This window comes from Alligator mississippiensis, chromosome 2, assembly GCF_030867095.1.
Source record: "Alligator mississippiensis isolate rAllMis1 chromosome 2, rAllMis1, whole genome shotgun sequence".
Taxonomy (NCBI): Eukaryota; Metazoa; Chordata; order Crocodylia; family Alligatoridae; genus Alligator; species Alligator mississippiensis.
This window is the reverse complement of record NC_081825.1, coordinates 252,000,439-252,017,054: the sequence shown is the minus strand read 5'-3', so window position 1 is coordinate 252,017,054 and position 16,616 is coordinate 252,000,439. Positions and strand designations below refer to the sequence as shown.

The following is a 16,616-nucleotide window of genomic DNA, read 5'->3' as shown; positions in this document are numbered from 1 at the left end:
CTGAGCTTCTCAGCCTCTGGCCATCTCTGGCTTATGCCTGGCGTTGGTGCTTCCTGCGATCATCCTGCTCTGGACTTCACATTCACTCCTACAGCCATACCCAGTCCACCAGGTTAACTTTAACATAAAAGCAAGCTGCTGCTTTAACAAAAATGTCTTTGCTCCCTGGGTGCAATACAGCAAAGGAAACAAAAAGCACTACTGTTTTAACAGAAGTCTTCTCGCAGTGCTCCAGCTAGGGAGCAGAGAGGCGGGTCTAGCCCTGGCTGTTTCTGCAGACAGCACAGCTCAGCCCAGGGCTGGAAAGCATGATGAAATGCTGGGGGATTGTGATTTAACTTGAACCAGGAAGGGGTCTGGGACGGAAGTTTCATAAACTGGTTTGACCCAAATCAGTTAAGTCTGATACTACATTCAACCAGGTTTATCTTAAACCAGTTTCAGCCATTTTGAAACTGGCTTATGTGCACTCAGCTTCTGTTCTGTTACAGGCTTGAACCAGTTTCTGATCACTTAAACCAGTTTACATGTAACTTCTGTCCATAGCCTCAGTGCCTGGGCCACAAAGATTCCTTGTGCCTGTAACACAGGAGTTGCTGAGTCTGTGCCCTTCCCCAAACAGCACCTTCTCTAATGCCAGCAGAGCTTCTCATTCTCTACCTCTGGCTTCAGGCAGGTTTATGTGACCACGAGCCCCTCCCCCCTGCCAATTAATTGGCTCCTCTAATGCCAGTTCAGTAGTTTTAATCTTTTAGTTAAAGGGCAGGCTCTATTCCTGCTGCTCTGTTCTCTAAAAGTGGTAGGATGCTGGCTCCCTGACATGGGTTCTGCCCTTTCAGACCGACTGCTCTGATCGTTGTTTCTCCATTTTTCTTTTCCTCCCAGCTGAGTAACAAGGTTCTAAAAATGTAATGTAGTCAAGACAAGTAACACTTCAGCAAGTTAGCTAGTTAAGTTGAAGTTCAGTTTGGAAATTCAAGTTGATCAGCTAACATGCCTTTAAATACAGTCACCCTTGTTTACACTAGATTTTCAGAATATATTGTTCAACATATTCTTTTAAAAAATTGTAGTACCTTGATCATAGTAAAGACAAACAGTTTGTGTTTTAAACTATCCATCCTTTTTATAATGTTGAGCAGCATGCTTTCAAAGCAGGTGTTTTGAACTCAGGTTGTGTCTAAATTCAAAGAAGTACTAGTGTGAGTTCCATTGGCAACTGGCATGCAAACAGTATAGCGTTCTCTAGCCACACAATATTAACGTCACATTTTTCAAATGATAGAGGTTTGCATTTATGTATGCAATACAAATAGAATCTTTCAACAAAATGTTTTCTTTGCCTTATCAGATTGTAGGTTCAATTGTCACAAGCGCTGTGCACCTAAAGTACCAAATAACTGCCTTGGTGAAGTAGCCATTAATGGGGGTAAGTTATCTTAATGATTGTTGCTTATTATGCTTAGATTACCAGTAAAAGAAAAGAGCTTTGAACAGTGCCTGAAGAAACACTTGCTTTCTGTTTCCTGGGAATATTTTTCCTTTGTAAAATATTGCATGAAGTATGGGAAGAAACCTGCTGATGGTTCATGCATCATCTTCTTATAAACAATAGTACTATAATTTTAGCATCTGCCTTTTAGAAAGGCCCAGATACATTATATAGCCAGAATAACCAGTTGATCACAGCAGCAAAATTGTTCAGTGTGCATGGGCTTTCAGAAGTGTACATTTAGTAGGATGCCAGTGGCAGCCAAATATTAATAAATAAATAAATAAGCAAACAAACTCTAGGCAATAAAAGCCTAGAAACAAAAACAAAATTGCACTTTAGTCCAGGAAAGAGAAAGTTGTTCATTTTAGGATGATTGCCTGAGAAGAAAAGTATACCTGGAAGAATTGAGCAAGCCCTCCATGAGAAAATACTACCCCTTCCTGTTGGCATGAAGCTCATTGCATCAGGTGCCAGAAATTAAAGTTTGGAAATCTGCCCACTTTCTCTTGCATGTGGCATCAGTTTTGTGTCAAGTGCAGGAATGTAGCGGTAGGCTTGACAGACGGTACTGATGCGAAAGAGGGTGGTTTTAGATTAGTTGTTGATTGCTTTGAAAATGTCACTTTTCCATGCGATAAGGAAATAAGATATGTGGTAATGTGTTAAATTCCTAATGCATATCACAGTATTTTAAATTGTCAGCTTGAACTGTGTAGAACTTTATTAAAGTATGTATAAGGTTTTATTAAACAATCTCCTCTGTCAAAGCTTTTTTCTTAATTTTCTGCTTCATTAAACAGATATTGAGTGCTTCCTAAACCTAAGTTATTTTTAATTGAATAAAATGGAAATACTGGCAAAATTGACTATACAAATCACAGATCTCCATGTGTAATGCCAGTTAATGTCAGATGAAAATTATGGCTGACATTTTCAAAAGTATAACTAGTGATTTTGGGTGCACAACTGGAGACAGCTTATAGGGGACCTGATTTGTCAGAGTCAGTGCTTGACATTTCCTGAAAATCTTCCTTCTAGAATGTCTTACCTGGGCATTCAGAATCACTAATCATGTTTTAAAGTCTTTACTAAATCTCAGGCCATCATAACCACTCCTATAATAACATTTTATTCCGCTATAATATAACTCCAGGGTTGTGATGCACAGATTGATATTTAAACCCAAGGGCTAAAAAGTTGCTGGAAAAACAATCTGTATGTTCATTTCATTGGTAGCATCAGTGAGTCTTCTTTATAGAAAACCAATTCCCACTTTGAAAAAAAAAATGTATGGGACACCATATATGATAGTGCAGATAATTGTAAGCACAGAGCCTGTTTGGAGGTCAGAGAGGGGCAATGAGTAAAGAAATCACCAAGTCCTTTGGGGCTTCTTGAGAGCAATGCAAAGCAGAAGAAGAAATAACGGTGAAAAGGAGATGTGATCCATGTAGACAGAGAGATGGGTACTACATTTGAAGAGTTGGGCAAACCTATATACACTCCTGAACCACTGCCTGTTGCTCCCTGCTCTTGTTCATGGCAGCTGCAGTCCACATGACAATGGCTCCAGCCTTCCCTTGGGGGAAAAATACCATGCTGCATTTGCCAATTTTCCTCCTACGCTGTGCCTGATGCCAAGCCGATGAGAAGTATGTGGTGCTCTCTCTGTGGGAAGAACTGAGCGAGGGAAGTTTGTCTGAAGCTCCTGCTGAGAGAGGAGTTGTTTCAGAAGCTGCTAAGAGAAGGCACTTTTCCCTTTCCCCAGGATAGCTCTGCAGAAGTGGTGCCCTTCCACCTGTAGCTTCTTACTGCTGTTTCTGCTTTGTGGTGCTTTTCCTGATTAGTTAGTGCATTCCCCAGCAATGGTAGCTAGATCCTAGATACAGTGAGTATAGTGCCCTTACCAGAACCAGAGGCTGTTTCATTTCATGGGCTCCCATTTATTTTTATAGACCTGTGGATAAGTTTCTTTTATTCAATCAAAGTAATTAAAATACGTTGCTTTACCTGGCTCCTCAAAGTTGCTCTATCTTCTCAGTCATGTTTCTACCCCAGAGTAACAAATAATGGGTAAGGATGGAGCTATGAAATTCAAACTATGATTTTATAGTGAACAATTTAAATCCTAAATAGCAGAGATTATTTTTAACCTGCTGTGAGTTTAATATAAATAAGGATTAGAAATACTCAAGTGATGGGGTAAAAGCGATATATCCCCACACTTTAATGTGTCAACCGTGACTCCGTGGTTACTTCTGCTGTGAGTGAAGTCCAATATGTTCTTTGCATACCCTCATATAAATAACTTGTATCCAAATTATTGAATTACTAGGTATGGGTTGAGTAGGTAAAATCTGCCAGAATGACCTTTATTCCTCTCCTGTCCCCTCCAGCTACTTGTCATCTGTGAAAAATTTTTGCTGTCAATCACCTTCCTGCACTCTTTCTTTCTGAGGCATTCTTTCTGTAAGACTGACTTTATTTTTATTAATGGCATTTGAGAAGACTTCTCCCTCCTGCCATATGCACACACAGACAGAACTAGGATTGACACATGCAGGGTCTTACAGTTATTTTTTCCCTACTTCACCTTGCAGCACATGGCCATGTGCTATGCTAAGAACTGAAAGACAAGCTTCATAGAAGGTCTGATATTCCCATTCTTACCTGTTAGTACTGCAGTTTTTCAACTCTTTAATCAAAGTCTGTCTAGTATCTGGCTTACCTGGGGCCAAAATACCTGTGTTTTTAAATTCAAAATTGTTCCAGCAAAAGATGTATAAGTGTATGAAAAATGTAGAGTATATGGTGCACGTTGTTTCTTATTCTTATCTCAGTCAGGCACCTCATGGCTTTAAGAGCAAGAGAGTTGAATGCTGTTTGAGGAAAAACGAGGGCCACATCCACACCAAACACTGACTGTGCAGTAGCTTGTGACGACAGAAAGCGTGATGTGATGCTGCTATGCAGTAGTATCAGGCTACTGCACAGTCCGTGTCACGAAAAAGCCATACATCAACACTACTGCGCAGTAACTCCAGTTACTGTGCAGTCATTTAGTACTTGTTTATACAAGTACTTGTATTACAGTAATGATTACAAGTACTTGTACTAAATGACTTCACAGTACTTGTTTATACAAGTACTTGTACTACAGTAACAACTGCTCAGTCAGTGTCTTGTGTAGAAGCAGCCAATATAAATGCAGTATGAAATTAAAAACAGTACTGGAAGATCTTGGTAATGCTGTACCAAACAGAGTCAGATTGGTTCCAACTAAAGACTTAATATAGTTTTCCAAGTAAAAGAGATTTTTCATTATGTTGGTTTTTGAAAGGACAGGAAACCAAATTTTTGGGACAGGAGTGAATCTGATGCTGTTTTATTGCCCATTTTTGCCTCTCATCTAGTCATTTACATCCATCTTGAGGTGAATCCTAACTCCGCATTTTCAATGCTACTTGGTTTTGGAATTGCTGAGATCAAATTGTTACATTCAGATTACTTGGGGATAGTTTCTTTTCAAACTATGCGTTACTCTGCTGCATTTTGCAACCTTCACACAAGATAGAAAAATCAGTGGTGTAAAGAAATTATATTTCTTTCATTATATAATTCATGTTTCTAAATAATTATCCTGAGAATTTATTTTAATATCTTATGATCATGTAATAGGAAATTGTTAGATTTTAAATTATTTCTCTAACCATACATCAGTTTGCACCTGTGGACTGCCAACAGCTATCAGACACATCATTCAAGCTGTATAGAAAATCTGCCAGGAAATTTAGACTATAAATGTTCATGAGTACAGAAAGTTGGAATAGCAGCCCATGGACAAGAACTCTTGCTTGAACTTTGGCAGTCCTAACAGAAGATTATATTTCATGTTTGCTTTCTGGAAATATTTCTAGAAATACTGTATTTTTCATGATGGAAATTCCCAATACCTATTTAATGATAGGACATCACTTTTAAAATATGGACCTCACTTTTTCCTAATTCCAAGGCAGCATTGTTCTATGCTCGTGTTCTTGGTTTGGCCTATCCCCTACTGTATCATAATAATACTGAAAACAATATTGCAGATTTGCTTAGTCCCGGGGCTGAGTCTGATGTGGTTATGGAAGAAGGAAGCGATGACAATGATAGTGAAAGAAACAGTGGTCTTATGGATGACATGGAAGAATCTATGGCTCATGATTCTGAGATATCAATGACAGGATGCCACAGTGATAATGGGGAGATGCAAGATGCTGATCCAGACCATGATGATTCTAACAGAATGATCAGGTGAGCTGTGGAGCGTAAGCTATACAACCATTTCTTATTGTATCTACCATGTCTGTGATGCAAACAAAAACTTGAACAATTTTATATAGTCCTCCAGAGTGTGAAAAAATAATAAGGATATCTCATGATGTCAATATAACTCTTACAACTGCTTTCATGGAAACATAGTTTTTTCCTCAAATCCCTTAAATATAATTGGCTTATAGAAAAAGGAGCAGCAAAGTGAAAAGAAAGCAAGCACCCTACATTTGTTTGTTCTGAACAAGAACATGAATGAGCTTTTGGGGGGGGTTACAGACGCTTAATTGTTTATTTATTTTTCCTAGCTCTTTTTAACCTAAGATAGTACTGCAGTGGTTATGGTTCAGATTGAGATGTAACTAACTTCTTGGGCGCATCTACACAAGACACTAACTGCATGGTAGCCTAATACTACTGCACAGTAATGTGTCTTGGCAAAAAAATGTGCTAGTATGCTACTGTGCAATAGTGCTAGTTAGCATCAATAAAAAGCCATGTGCAGACACCACTGCACAGTATGACCAGTATCACAGTATCACTTGGTTATACAAGTACTAAACTTAATGTGCAGTAACTACAACACGTTAATGAATGTGTAGACCCACTCCCTGAGAGGTAACTATATGTCTGTCCAATAGGGATGAAAAATTATATATACTTACTTGAGTTTTGCAGTTTCCCAGTCAGATTTAGTAAATCTGAGAATAGAAGTGAACCCATCAGATTCTTCAACTTTGTTGTTAAAGGAACATAGGCATAGTCTGGTCACTAAAAGTTCCCACAGAATTACCATATCATGTAGTAGCTTGGTAGTTAAGTAGATGAAACAGTTCAGTTAAACTTGCATTTGAACATTTTTTCTCAGAAAAGCTCATTCCTTTAAACTGATTTTTTGAAGGAATATACTGTACCTGTTTCAACAAAACTTCTGTTAGGAAAGCTTTCTCAGGCACATGATAAAAATCAGAAGTCACATCAGGGTAACAAATAGCCTAGATATCAGGGCACTCACCTAGGATGTGGCATACATATTTAAGTTCTTTTGTGAAGGAATATTAATTTTGAATGTAAAAGTGTACAACACATAAGAGTTCCAAAAGAAAAGAGAGGGAGTCAGAGACCAAAGGAGAAGTTTTAATGTGATATTTCACACGGAATTCCAGATTTAGCATAAAATTTCTCTGCCATCAGCTTTATCTGCAGATGTACAAGAATGTCAGTCTCTCATGGTAGTATCACTTCAGTTTAAACATACTCTTTTAATGAAATTGTCAGAAATAGTTGTTCAACAGCCTGAAACCCTGGGCTTTGTTAAATAACAGAAACACAGCATGTCAAAATCATAACCACTGACTGGACTATGAAACAGGACTATCAAAAGATGACATTATCCTCAAAAGTATCTTTTTATATTTCCAGTTAGACTTAGATTGTTGTAACTCGTGATTATAATAACATAGCTTTCACCTAGCACTTAAAATTGCAAAACAATTCTTCTTCAACTAAGTCTGGTCATGACCAATATTCTTCCCATTGGGCTGAAATTTTGAGAAAAACCTTTATTTATTTGCTTCATAGAGCCTATCTAGAGCTTTGCAATGTCTTTTTACCAAATCATGCAGATTCATTCAAGAGTCCTCAGTTCACAGATGGATTAGAATGAGAAGAGAAACTGCAAGAATAGCTAGAAACCCTAGTGGCTGAGCAATCAATTCAAGTCCCTGGTCTAATTCAGGCATAGCTGCACTTAAACCTTTGTCTCTCACATCCAGTTGTCTTCAGTAACCTCCAGTTTACTATCTTCTTCATTCTTCTCTCTAGTTTTCAACAGGTTTTTGGGACAGGTAACCAGCTGCTCTGCCAGTCCTGTTTCATTGGATACTAAATAACTATGTCATACTTTGAACGTGTTTTGTCTAAAATTGTATATTTTTAAAAAGTTTTTATTGATTGTTTTAAAGCCCTTCAACAAGCAACAATATTCCGCTAATGAGAGTGGTACAGTCTGTCAAACACACAAAAAGGAAAAGTAGCACAGTGATGAAAGAAGGATGGATGGTTCACTTTACAAGCAAGGACACACTGGTAAGAAAGATTCTTAACAAGGACATCTCTTACTAAATCTATTTGATAGTATTAAGGGATATGATTCAGCAAATAATTTATACACTTGAGTCATTAAAACTAACACTGATTTTTAAAGATACTCTCAGGATTGGATGCTAAAGTTTTAAATATTTCATAAAAGGGGTCACATACTAAAACCACATGTAATTCTCATTTCTCCTTGTTAGGTTAGTTGCAGAACAAAAGAAATCTAAAGATGTCAGATTTACTGTCACAAGCAGGTGAATGTGAAGTCATTTAGAAAGAAATTCTAAGAAAATAAGATCATTTACCAGAACATTTATTAAAGATGTTTGGCAAAGAAAAATGCATTGTATTCCAAAATTTGTCTAAGTCTATCTCAGCCATGCAATAATACCAATAAAAGGTATTACCCACAAAAATCCTTGCCTCACATTTATATTCTAAAACTATTTCCTAGATAAGATGACTTTTTGAGGTCCCTTTCAGCCCTACTTCTCTATGATTTCTACTATTTTTTAGGAAGAATTAAGACTTTTGCAAACCATGATGTACTTGGAGAGGGAAAGTTGTTTTTCTTTATCTCTACTGAATCAAGAATGAGAACGTTGGTTTTGTTGTAGAATATAAAAGTGAAGATGCTGGGTATCATGCTCAGTATAGACAGAATGATGAGTAGTCTGCTAAGCATAACACAAGGTATGGACAAACAAACATTTGTAGAGACTTCAAAAGGGGAGGAAAAGCTGCAGCTCCAGAGTGCAGCAGCTGTTATATTATAACTGTTACATCTGCATGAGCTTATAGTGACTCACGTGAACTAAATTACCCTGACTTTGACTCTGGATGAAGTAGGATTAAAGTTGTAGTTGTTATGCTAAACTAGTACAGCTACAAGCTCATGGTGATATAACATTTAAAGTATAACAGCTGCTGTGAAGTCTGGAGCAGCAGCTTACCAAGAAATGTACAAAGCCTATACACACAGAATGCAAATGGCAATTTTTTAATTTTCATACCTCAGCCAAATATGAATACATTTTCATGAGAATAGCATGACACCCTAAACTACTCACTTATTCAAACAAATACAAAAATCCTTCTGAAAATCGTGTAATACAATTATTTATCTTTCACAATGTATTTTATTAACAATATCTCATTAACATACTTTAAACACTGTTGAGAAAATATTTTTATTATAATTTTTTGTTACAGAGGAAGCGACACTACTGGAGACTAGATAGCAAATGTATAACACTCTTTCAAAATGAAACTGGAAGCAAATATTACAAGGTAAAAATGGCTTCTGTTGTTTTATGCAGTATTTTCCATGTTGTCTCCAGACTTACAGAATCCAATGCTTAGAAACTGGAGTGAATAGACCTGTTAATAACTATTTACTTGTATTATACTACTGGTACTTCTTTTAGATACACCGTTCTACATTTGTTTTCATTATTTAACCTGCATATGCGTTTAACTTGCCTGTTACCACCAAGGTACAGACCAAAACTTATGATGATCAGCAAAATACATATGCTATACAACTGATCATTCTTCACAGAGGCAATACATCTTTGGTGACTAAAAGCAACAGCTAGTATTATACTTTAAATTCAATGTATCCTCAGTTCAGTTTAATTTTACAGCACTTTAATAGTCTACATGCAAAAGTCAATATCTTGTCTTGCCAGGAAATTCCATTATCTGAGATTTTGTCTCTGGAACCCGCAAAAAACTTTACTTTACTTCCTCAAGGAGCCAATCCTCATTGTTTTGAAATAACCACAGCAAATATAGTATATTATGTTGGAGAAAACCTAGAAAACCGCTCAAGTATCCCACTTAATAACAGCGTCCTCACCAGTGGCGTTGGCCTGGATGTGGCAAGAATGTGGGAGATGGCTATACAACATGCTCTGATGCCAGTCATCCCAAAAGGAGCACCAGCAGGATCAGGCCCCAGCTTGCACAGTAAGTTTAATTACCTATCTTCATTTTACATATAGACAGTGTATTAATATGTATTTAAGAAGGTACTACATACTCCATTGGAATTAATATAAATAGTCCCACTGAAGTTAACAGGGCTTAGGAAATATTTTGGGCTAATATTGTACAAGTATATTAATATTTGGTGTTTACATTTATTAGCAAGGAACTTCAGAGCATGTGCTGGAATAGAATATCATCATCATCATTTTTGTTACTAACATGATTAAATGCAAACTTTATCTGGACTAAGGCTTCTAGAATCCTGGGAAAACTCTGAACTCCAGAAGGCTGCATATGTTGCTTGCACTTGGGAGGAAGACCAATGTAAGATAACAAGTAGGGGAAAATGTCTGTGCCTAGACTTACTTAAAATCTTGTTTGTGCAGCTGATCTTCTACTCCTTTCTTTACCACTATCTTGATTCTAGGTTCTCTGTACTTTCCGTAAGTGAAATTATGCAGGAGCTGCAAGTTTATATGACAGGAATAGGGAATGGAGAGTTGGATAGGAGCTGAGTTAGAGAGTTTTTGTTTGATTTTGGGGGAAAACCAAACCAAATAAAACAAAAACTATATTTGGAGGTAACGTTAAAAGTAGTTCAGCCCACCTGTGGATAATTTGGGGAACTGTGGAGATCACTACAGATCACCTTCTGTTATGTGATGTGGAAAGCAGGAGAGGCAAAAAAGACAATGTGTAGCCTAAAGTGCTGCACACAGTCCCCTGCAACTCTACCTTATATTGGGGCACTGGCAGCTGCCAATCACATAAACATATGGAAGGCTAGTTGGAGCCCACCACTGCTTCTTTTTGGGGAAGCTAGCTTCTACTTCTGAAGTCATCACCATATGGATTACATATAGCTCCCAACTCTGCTGCTTGGGTAGAGGGAAAAGTGCTTTGAGCTTTTCCACCAGTTAAAGTACAAGCCTACAATTGTTCACACAGGGTGCGTCTACATGAGACACTAACTGTGCAGTAGCCTAATAATACTGTGCAGTAGCGCATCACGGCAGAAACAGTGCTAATACACCACTGCACAGTAGCATCACTAATAAGGCATTCACCGGTGCTACTGCACAGTAACTCTGGTTCCTGCGCATTTATTTAGTACTTGATTATAAAAGTACTAAATTAAATGTGCAGTAGCTACTGCACATTAATGAATGTGTAGATGCACCCACACAGAGTAGTATGTAGATGATAACAAAATAACCATGCCAAAATCCAATTCTGTACACGATTATCTTTCTAGGAAAGGAATGACAGAGAAGAAACTACATGTGTTGTAGGTTAGTCAAGCTGCTTAACCTGCTGTTGTAAAGCCCTGAGATCCTTTGCATTAAGGATGGCATAAAAATCCATTTAACACAGCGTAGGATAAACAAAGGCCTCCATCTTCAGTTGCCCTGAGACCCATATATACAATGAGAAACTCATTCCCAAACCAAATAAGGACTTGGGGGAGTTCTCTCTTCGCTCCATGTTGCCAACTTCATTTAGTCACTGGCTCTTGTTGCACAGCATGGTCACAGAGCCCCCCATAAAAATAAAATAAACATCCTGAAACAGGCACCGATAAAACACAAAGGAGGTAAGGGCAATACCAAAGCCTTGCCACTATAGTGGCAGGCAATTAGATGGGTTAAAACAGGTTCCTCTGAGTCAAGGATGTGGACCATACCCCATGTTACCTACAACTTACATAGCTATTGTCATAACCTGATATTTACATTGTGAATGCATTTTAAAAGCTAGTCTCCTCTCATATAAGGTTCTCCATTCCCAGAGCCTTTCTAATAGCTTTTCTCTGTACCCTTGACAGTTTAGATTGATCCTTTTTTACTATAGATAATTAGTTTTGTTCATGGTGAGGTCTGTGACTGACCATGGTTTTACTGTAATATTTATGATTTATATGTGTTCATGTAGTAATAATGTGTGCTTCAGCTTATACATGGGGGAAAAAAAGGATAAAAGGGTCTTTCTTAGGACCCAGGTCTACCTGTGCAGGACAAAACAAAATGTGCCTCCAGCAAGGAAGAATGTGAATAGCCTTGTTGATACTTCAACAGGGTGGGATTCATAAATAGCCTTGAAAGGAGACACCCTACGAAAGCAGGGAAAAAGGAAGATAAGCGTCAGTGAACAGAAGAGTGTGAATAGGAGGGTGTTGGCCTGAGACTGCAATCTGAAAAGAGAACAGTGGAGCTACTTTGGGGTTTTGGGAGCTATGTAGACCAGCGAGAGAACAATTGATCTTATATTGAGGAGCTTAGGGTTATTATGGGCTGGGTTGGAAATGAGGGTGTGGGGCTGCTTACCCTTTGGAGGAGGTAGGGTCTTCTTGCCACATGGCCTTTTCCCCAATAATCATCTTCACAGGAGCTGGCTGATTTACTGCTTGGAATGCCAAATGTACCCCTTTGAGGAGGTAAAATCCAGTCAATTTATCAACTGGAATACCTGCCTGGCTTCCATTTTTACTATTGTTATCACCACAGCCTCATTTCCTCTGTTTCCTTCATATTATATAGATATAGATATATCTGTCTATCTATCTATCTAGCTGTATCTTCAGCAAGGAGATTTTATGGTTTTCTCCCAACCTTCTCTCCTGAGCACCTAGTTTAAAGGTCTGTCCTTATCAATTATGCCAAAGAAGACTCTTTCTCAGCCTGGCCAAGTGAAATCCACCTCTAAGAGAAAAGCCTACTTATGGATGCTTATGCTACAGTATGCTCCAGCAGTTGAGGTGAAGGATGTAAAATGGCATTTTAAGGTGGTAAGGAGGTTATGAGCAAGATAAAAGGATGAGGTTATTCAAAGAAACATTTAAATAATGAGCTCTATCAGACTCTGAAACCGTCTTCCACAAAATGTGAAAACTAATTTTGCAAGTCATGTAAAAGTGAGCTAGATGCAACTTTGTACTGGCTGAAAGGTGAATAGCATAACCTAATTGATTCCATTTCTAGGATTGTATGTAGGCATTAGTATAGCAATATAACATAATAGGAAAAGACATTTACTGTGTTTCTGAACTAAAAGCACAGCTATCTAGTGTGCATTTTACTATTTTTCCCCAGGGGATATATCCATCAGCATTTCAGTGTCAAACTGCCAGGTTCAAGAAAATGTGGTGAGTATTCTCTGAATGCTAGACATGATATGATAAAGCTTACAAAGTCATTGATCTTTTTTAGAAAGATGGGTGGTTGGAAGGATTTCTTAGCAATCATTTTCACGTTTGCAAAAATACAATTAACTTTTGAGATAAAGTCATCATACATAAAGTATTTTTTCATTCAAACAGAAAAATTACATTTTAGTAGTTTAGCTTAGCATGTATCTTAGCTAAATCTTGCATCATGATGATTATTTACGCACCTAATCCAGGTGAAATTGACTTGCACAGCTATTGGTTTGTGGGAGCTCTGCAAAATAAACACTTACAGAGAGTAATGTCACCTCTTGGTAAGTATACCTTTTCCCTGACAACACTGAAACTCTGCACTGCATATCTTCCCAAGCATAGAGCTGTTCCAGGGAACTGAATAACAGGTTGCATATGCACCCTTCACTGCATCTGCTACTTCTCTTGAACCTTTTAAAATTGGGGCTAAATACAGAAAGTCAAAAAGCCAAAAGCAGAGTTGATCCAATCTACACAAGTTTTTCTAAACTGCGTAGATTGGACCATTGGCAAATGGAACTCATGTTTGCTCTTAGTCTGAGGAAGGCAGACAAATGCTTGTACTGGCTGAGGCCAAAAGGCAGGGGACGCTTTATGCTTGCACCAAGGGCAGCCAAGCTCCACTAAGTGGGGGCCATCCCTTATTCACTACATGGTATATACCTCCTTCTTCTGCAGGCAGCTAGTGGGAGGGAGGTGTGCTTGCCCCCTCTTGGCAACATATGGGTCCCTGGGCTTTGTCCAGGCTGAGGGTGTGGGGGTCTATCCCATGTAGGACAGAGTGGGTAGGAAGGTATTTGCAAGCTGCGGGGGGAGGCACTGCCAACAGTGTACCCTACATTCCCAGTCTGGTCGGTGAGGCACAGTGTCTCTCCCCTGTCCCATCTGTGTCCCAGGATCCTGCACTGGAGTGGCTCTAGGAAGGGCTCACAGGATCTTTCCCCTGGAGCCAGCACCAAATTCCTGGCTGAAGTTGCTTCTCTGCAGCTGCAAGAGCATGACTGCTGCCCCCCTCCCTGGGAACTGGAGCCCCCTGTCTGCAGAGAAGCAGTATCAGCCAGGAATTCAGCTCCAGCTTGGGGGTGGGGAGGAGGGGAGTGCGGGTGCAGAAATCTGTAATCCCTTCCCAGAGTTGCTGCAGCATAGGGTCCAGAGTGTTCCTATCCTTTCTGAGCCCCGGGACCCTGTGCTGCAGTGGTTCCAGGAAGGGCTCACAGGCTTTCCACCCTCAGAGCCAGCACTGAATTCCCGGCTGAAGGCACTTCTTTGCAGATGCAGGGCTCCAGTTTCCAGGGAGGGGAGGAGGTAGCTATGCCATTGCAGTTGCAGAGAAGTGCTTCAGCCAGGAATTTGAGGCTGACTCTAGGAAGGGGAAAGGGGGAATCCTGCAAACCTTTCCCAGAGCCACTCCAGTGGGAGATATTTGCTGACTGTCCTATGAAAGCCCAATGCAATTAGACCAAAGGAATAAATAAGAGAGGGACTCCAATGAGTGCCCTAGCACTGAGGGAGGCCTTTTCCATTTATACATTTCTCAGTTTGGGAAGAAGTTATAAGGACTTGAATGGCCTGGAGCATTAAATGTAGTAGTTTTTCCCCGGTTCAAATATTTTTATTGATTTGTGAGCTAGCGAAAAGGGAAAAAAGAAAATTATAAAATACAATACAATAAAAACCTTTGACACTAATCCAATGGACTGCCTGGGCTTGGAATAGAACTTTGACTTAGGGGTGTCAATGTAAAACAGAGTCATGCTCACAGAGTCATGTCATCTGCCCATGGGGTTGCAGGAGGGCTGGGAATTTGGAGTTAGGATGAACAGGAACAGATCTTATCCCCAGAATCCAGGCCATTGACCCCCCTGGGGATGTGTGTTGGAGGTAAGGGGCAAGCGATGGCCGTGGTGATTCCCACTGCCACTATGTCTGGACTGGCCCATGAGGAGCCCTGTAGTTCAGATACAGCCATGGGGTCAAAATGAGTTTGACACCTCAAGGTCTAGGCTGAAGTGTCACTATGATCCCCACTACAGTCATGGTTTTTTTGTGTTTTTTTTTTTTTTTCAAATAAACCAATCTTAATGGTGTAAGACCCTCCATTTCTGTAATATCATAAAATATGCTATTGTAAAAGTATGTAAATTAATATTTGCAGAATATTTCAAAGTAACATTTTGTTTCTGTATCCCAGCACTTAATATGGATTATATTTATACCAACAGGATATTAGTACAGTATACCAAATCTTTCCAGATGAGGTGCTGGGATCAGGACAGTTTGGAATTGTATATGGAGGTAGGAGCAATAGTTTCTTAACTTGTTATATGTTTACTATCAAAGAGTAAGTGTTGAAGATATATAACGTTTCTTAAATATTCAGTGTGTTTAGATTTCAAAACAGAACTGCAAAATATAGAAAATTAGCTGTGCATTAATAAATACATGTTGTATGGTGAAACTAAAGTGGATCTTATTTAGCTTTGGTTGAAAATATATCATTGTATTTGTATTCAGCATATGACTGAATTTTTTTCTCAGTATAGTCAATGTATTTTGTTGCCTAAATCCATTCTTCACAAGGTCTAATCAGTGTAAGACCTTGAAGTTCCCAGACTAGGTCTCTGAACAATAACGTGGTCAAAAGATTTTAAAGACTTTTCTCACAGAAATACCACTCAGATCTTAACTTTACATGGAACTCAGTGGTGCTGATTTTGCAAACTCCCTTTGTAAGAATAAAATCATAGTTATATATGTAGCTCCTGTTGCAGCTTCATAATATGGGAGATTATTTTAATTTAATTTAATCAGGATGGAGAAATAATTTTTTTTTTTTAACAAACTAACAGAAAATATAAATTTTGTGTCACAAACACATTTTATTATGGTTTTTCCCTCTGGAAAACAGATAATAAGACACAACTGGAAAGATTATTTTAATAATGCCTTATATGCCATTTGATGGAGAGAAAGAAAAAAAGAATTTTCTTATATAGGGTACCAAGTAAAGTGATATAGGATAATAATAATGGAGCTGAAACAGTTTCATAAAGTTGCATTTCCAGATTTGTTTATGACCCTATGAAACATTAATACTCTCTCAGCATTATTGATTTTATCTCCTGAGTACTTACTGAAAATATTAAATAGTTTGGAATGACTTCTAGTCAGGTATGTTCATATAATTGGTTATATCTAGTCAGGTATGTTCATTATATTTATAATCACAGGGGCTAAGTACAGACAGTTAAAAAGCCCGAGTCTGAATCAGTTCAATCTTGGCAGGTTAGTCTAAACTACGTAGATTGATCCAATAAGCAAGTGAACAGACATTCACTTTTGATTCCACAAATGCAACCACATGCCTGCAGTGGCCCAGGCCAGAAGCCAGGGGGGCAGTAGAGCACACCTCCTTGCTTTGCAGATGGCTTGGCCCAAGGCTGGCCGGCCCACCCTGTGAAGGGGTTTGCAGGGAGATGCAAAGCATCCTGGGATGCTGGGGGACTGTGAGTTAACCTGAAT

At 38.8% G+C, this 16,616-nt stretch overlaps 1 protein-coding gene across 6 annotated transcripts in view; it reads left to right on the top strand.

Moving 5' to 3' along the window:
* The window catches only part of PRKD1 (protein kinase D1), a 279,741-nt gene that overhangs the window by 220,446 nt on the left and 42,679 nt on the right, over window positions 1-16,616 (top strand). For all 6 annotated transcript variants that reach the window (XM_014596307.3, XM_019496197.2, XM_019496199.2 and 3 more), the window contains 7 exons: window positions 1,352-1,429; window positions 5,587-5,791; window positions 7,774-7,897; window positions 9,119-9,196; window positions 9,598-9,877; window positions 12,988-13,040; window positions 15,317-15,389. In XM_014596307.3, coding sequence (XP_014451793.2) covers window positions 1,352-1,429; window positions 5,587-5,791; window positions 7,774-7,897; window positions 9,119-9,196; window positions 9,598-9,877; window positions 12,988-13,040; window positions 15,317-15,389 — 891 coding nt within the window. The remainder of the gene's footprint in view (window positions 1-1,351; window positions 1,430-5,586; window positions 5,792-7,773; window positions 7,898-9,118; window positions 9,197-9,597; window positions 9,878-12,987; window positions 13,041-15,316; window positions 15,390-16,616) is intronic.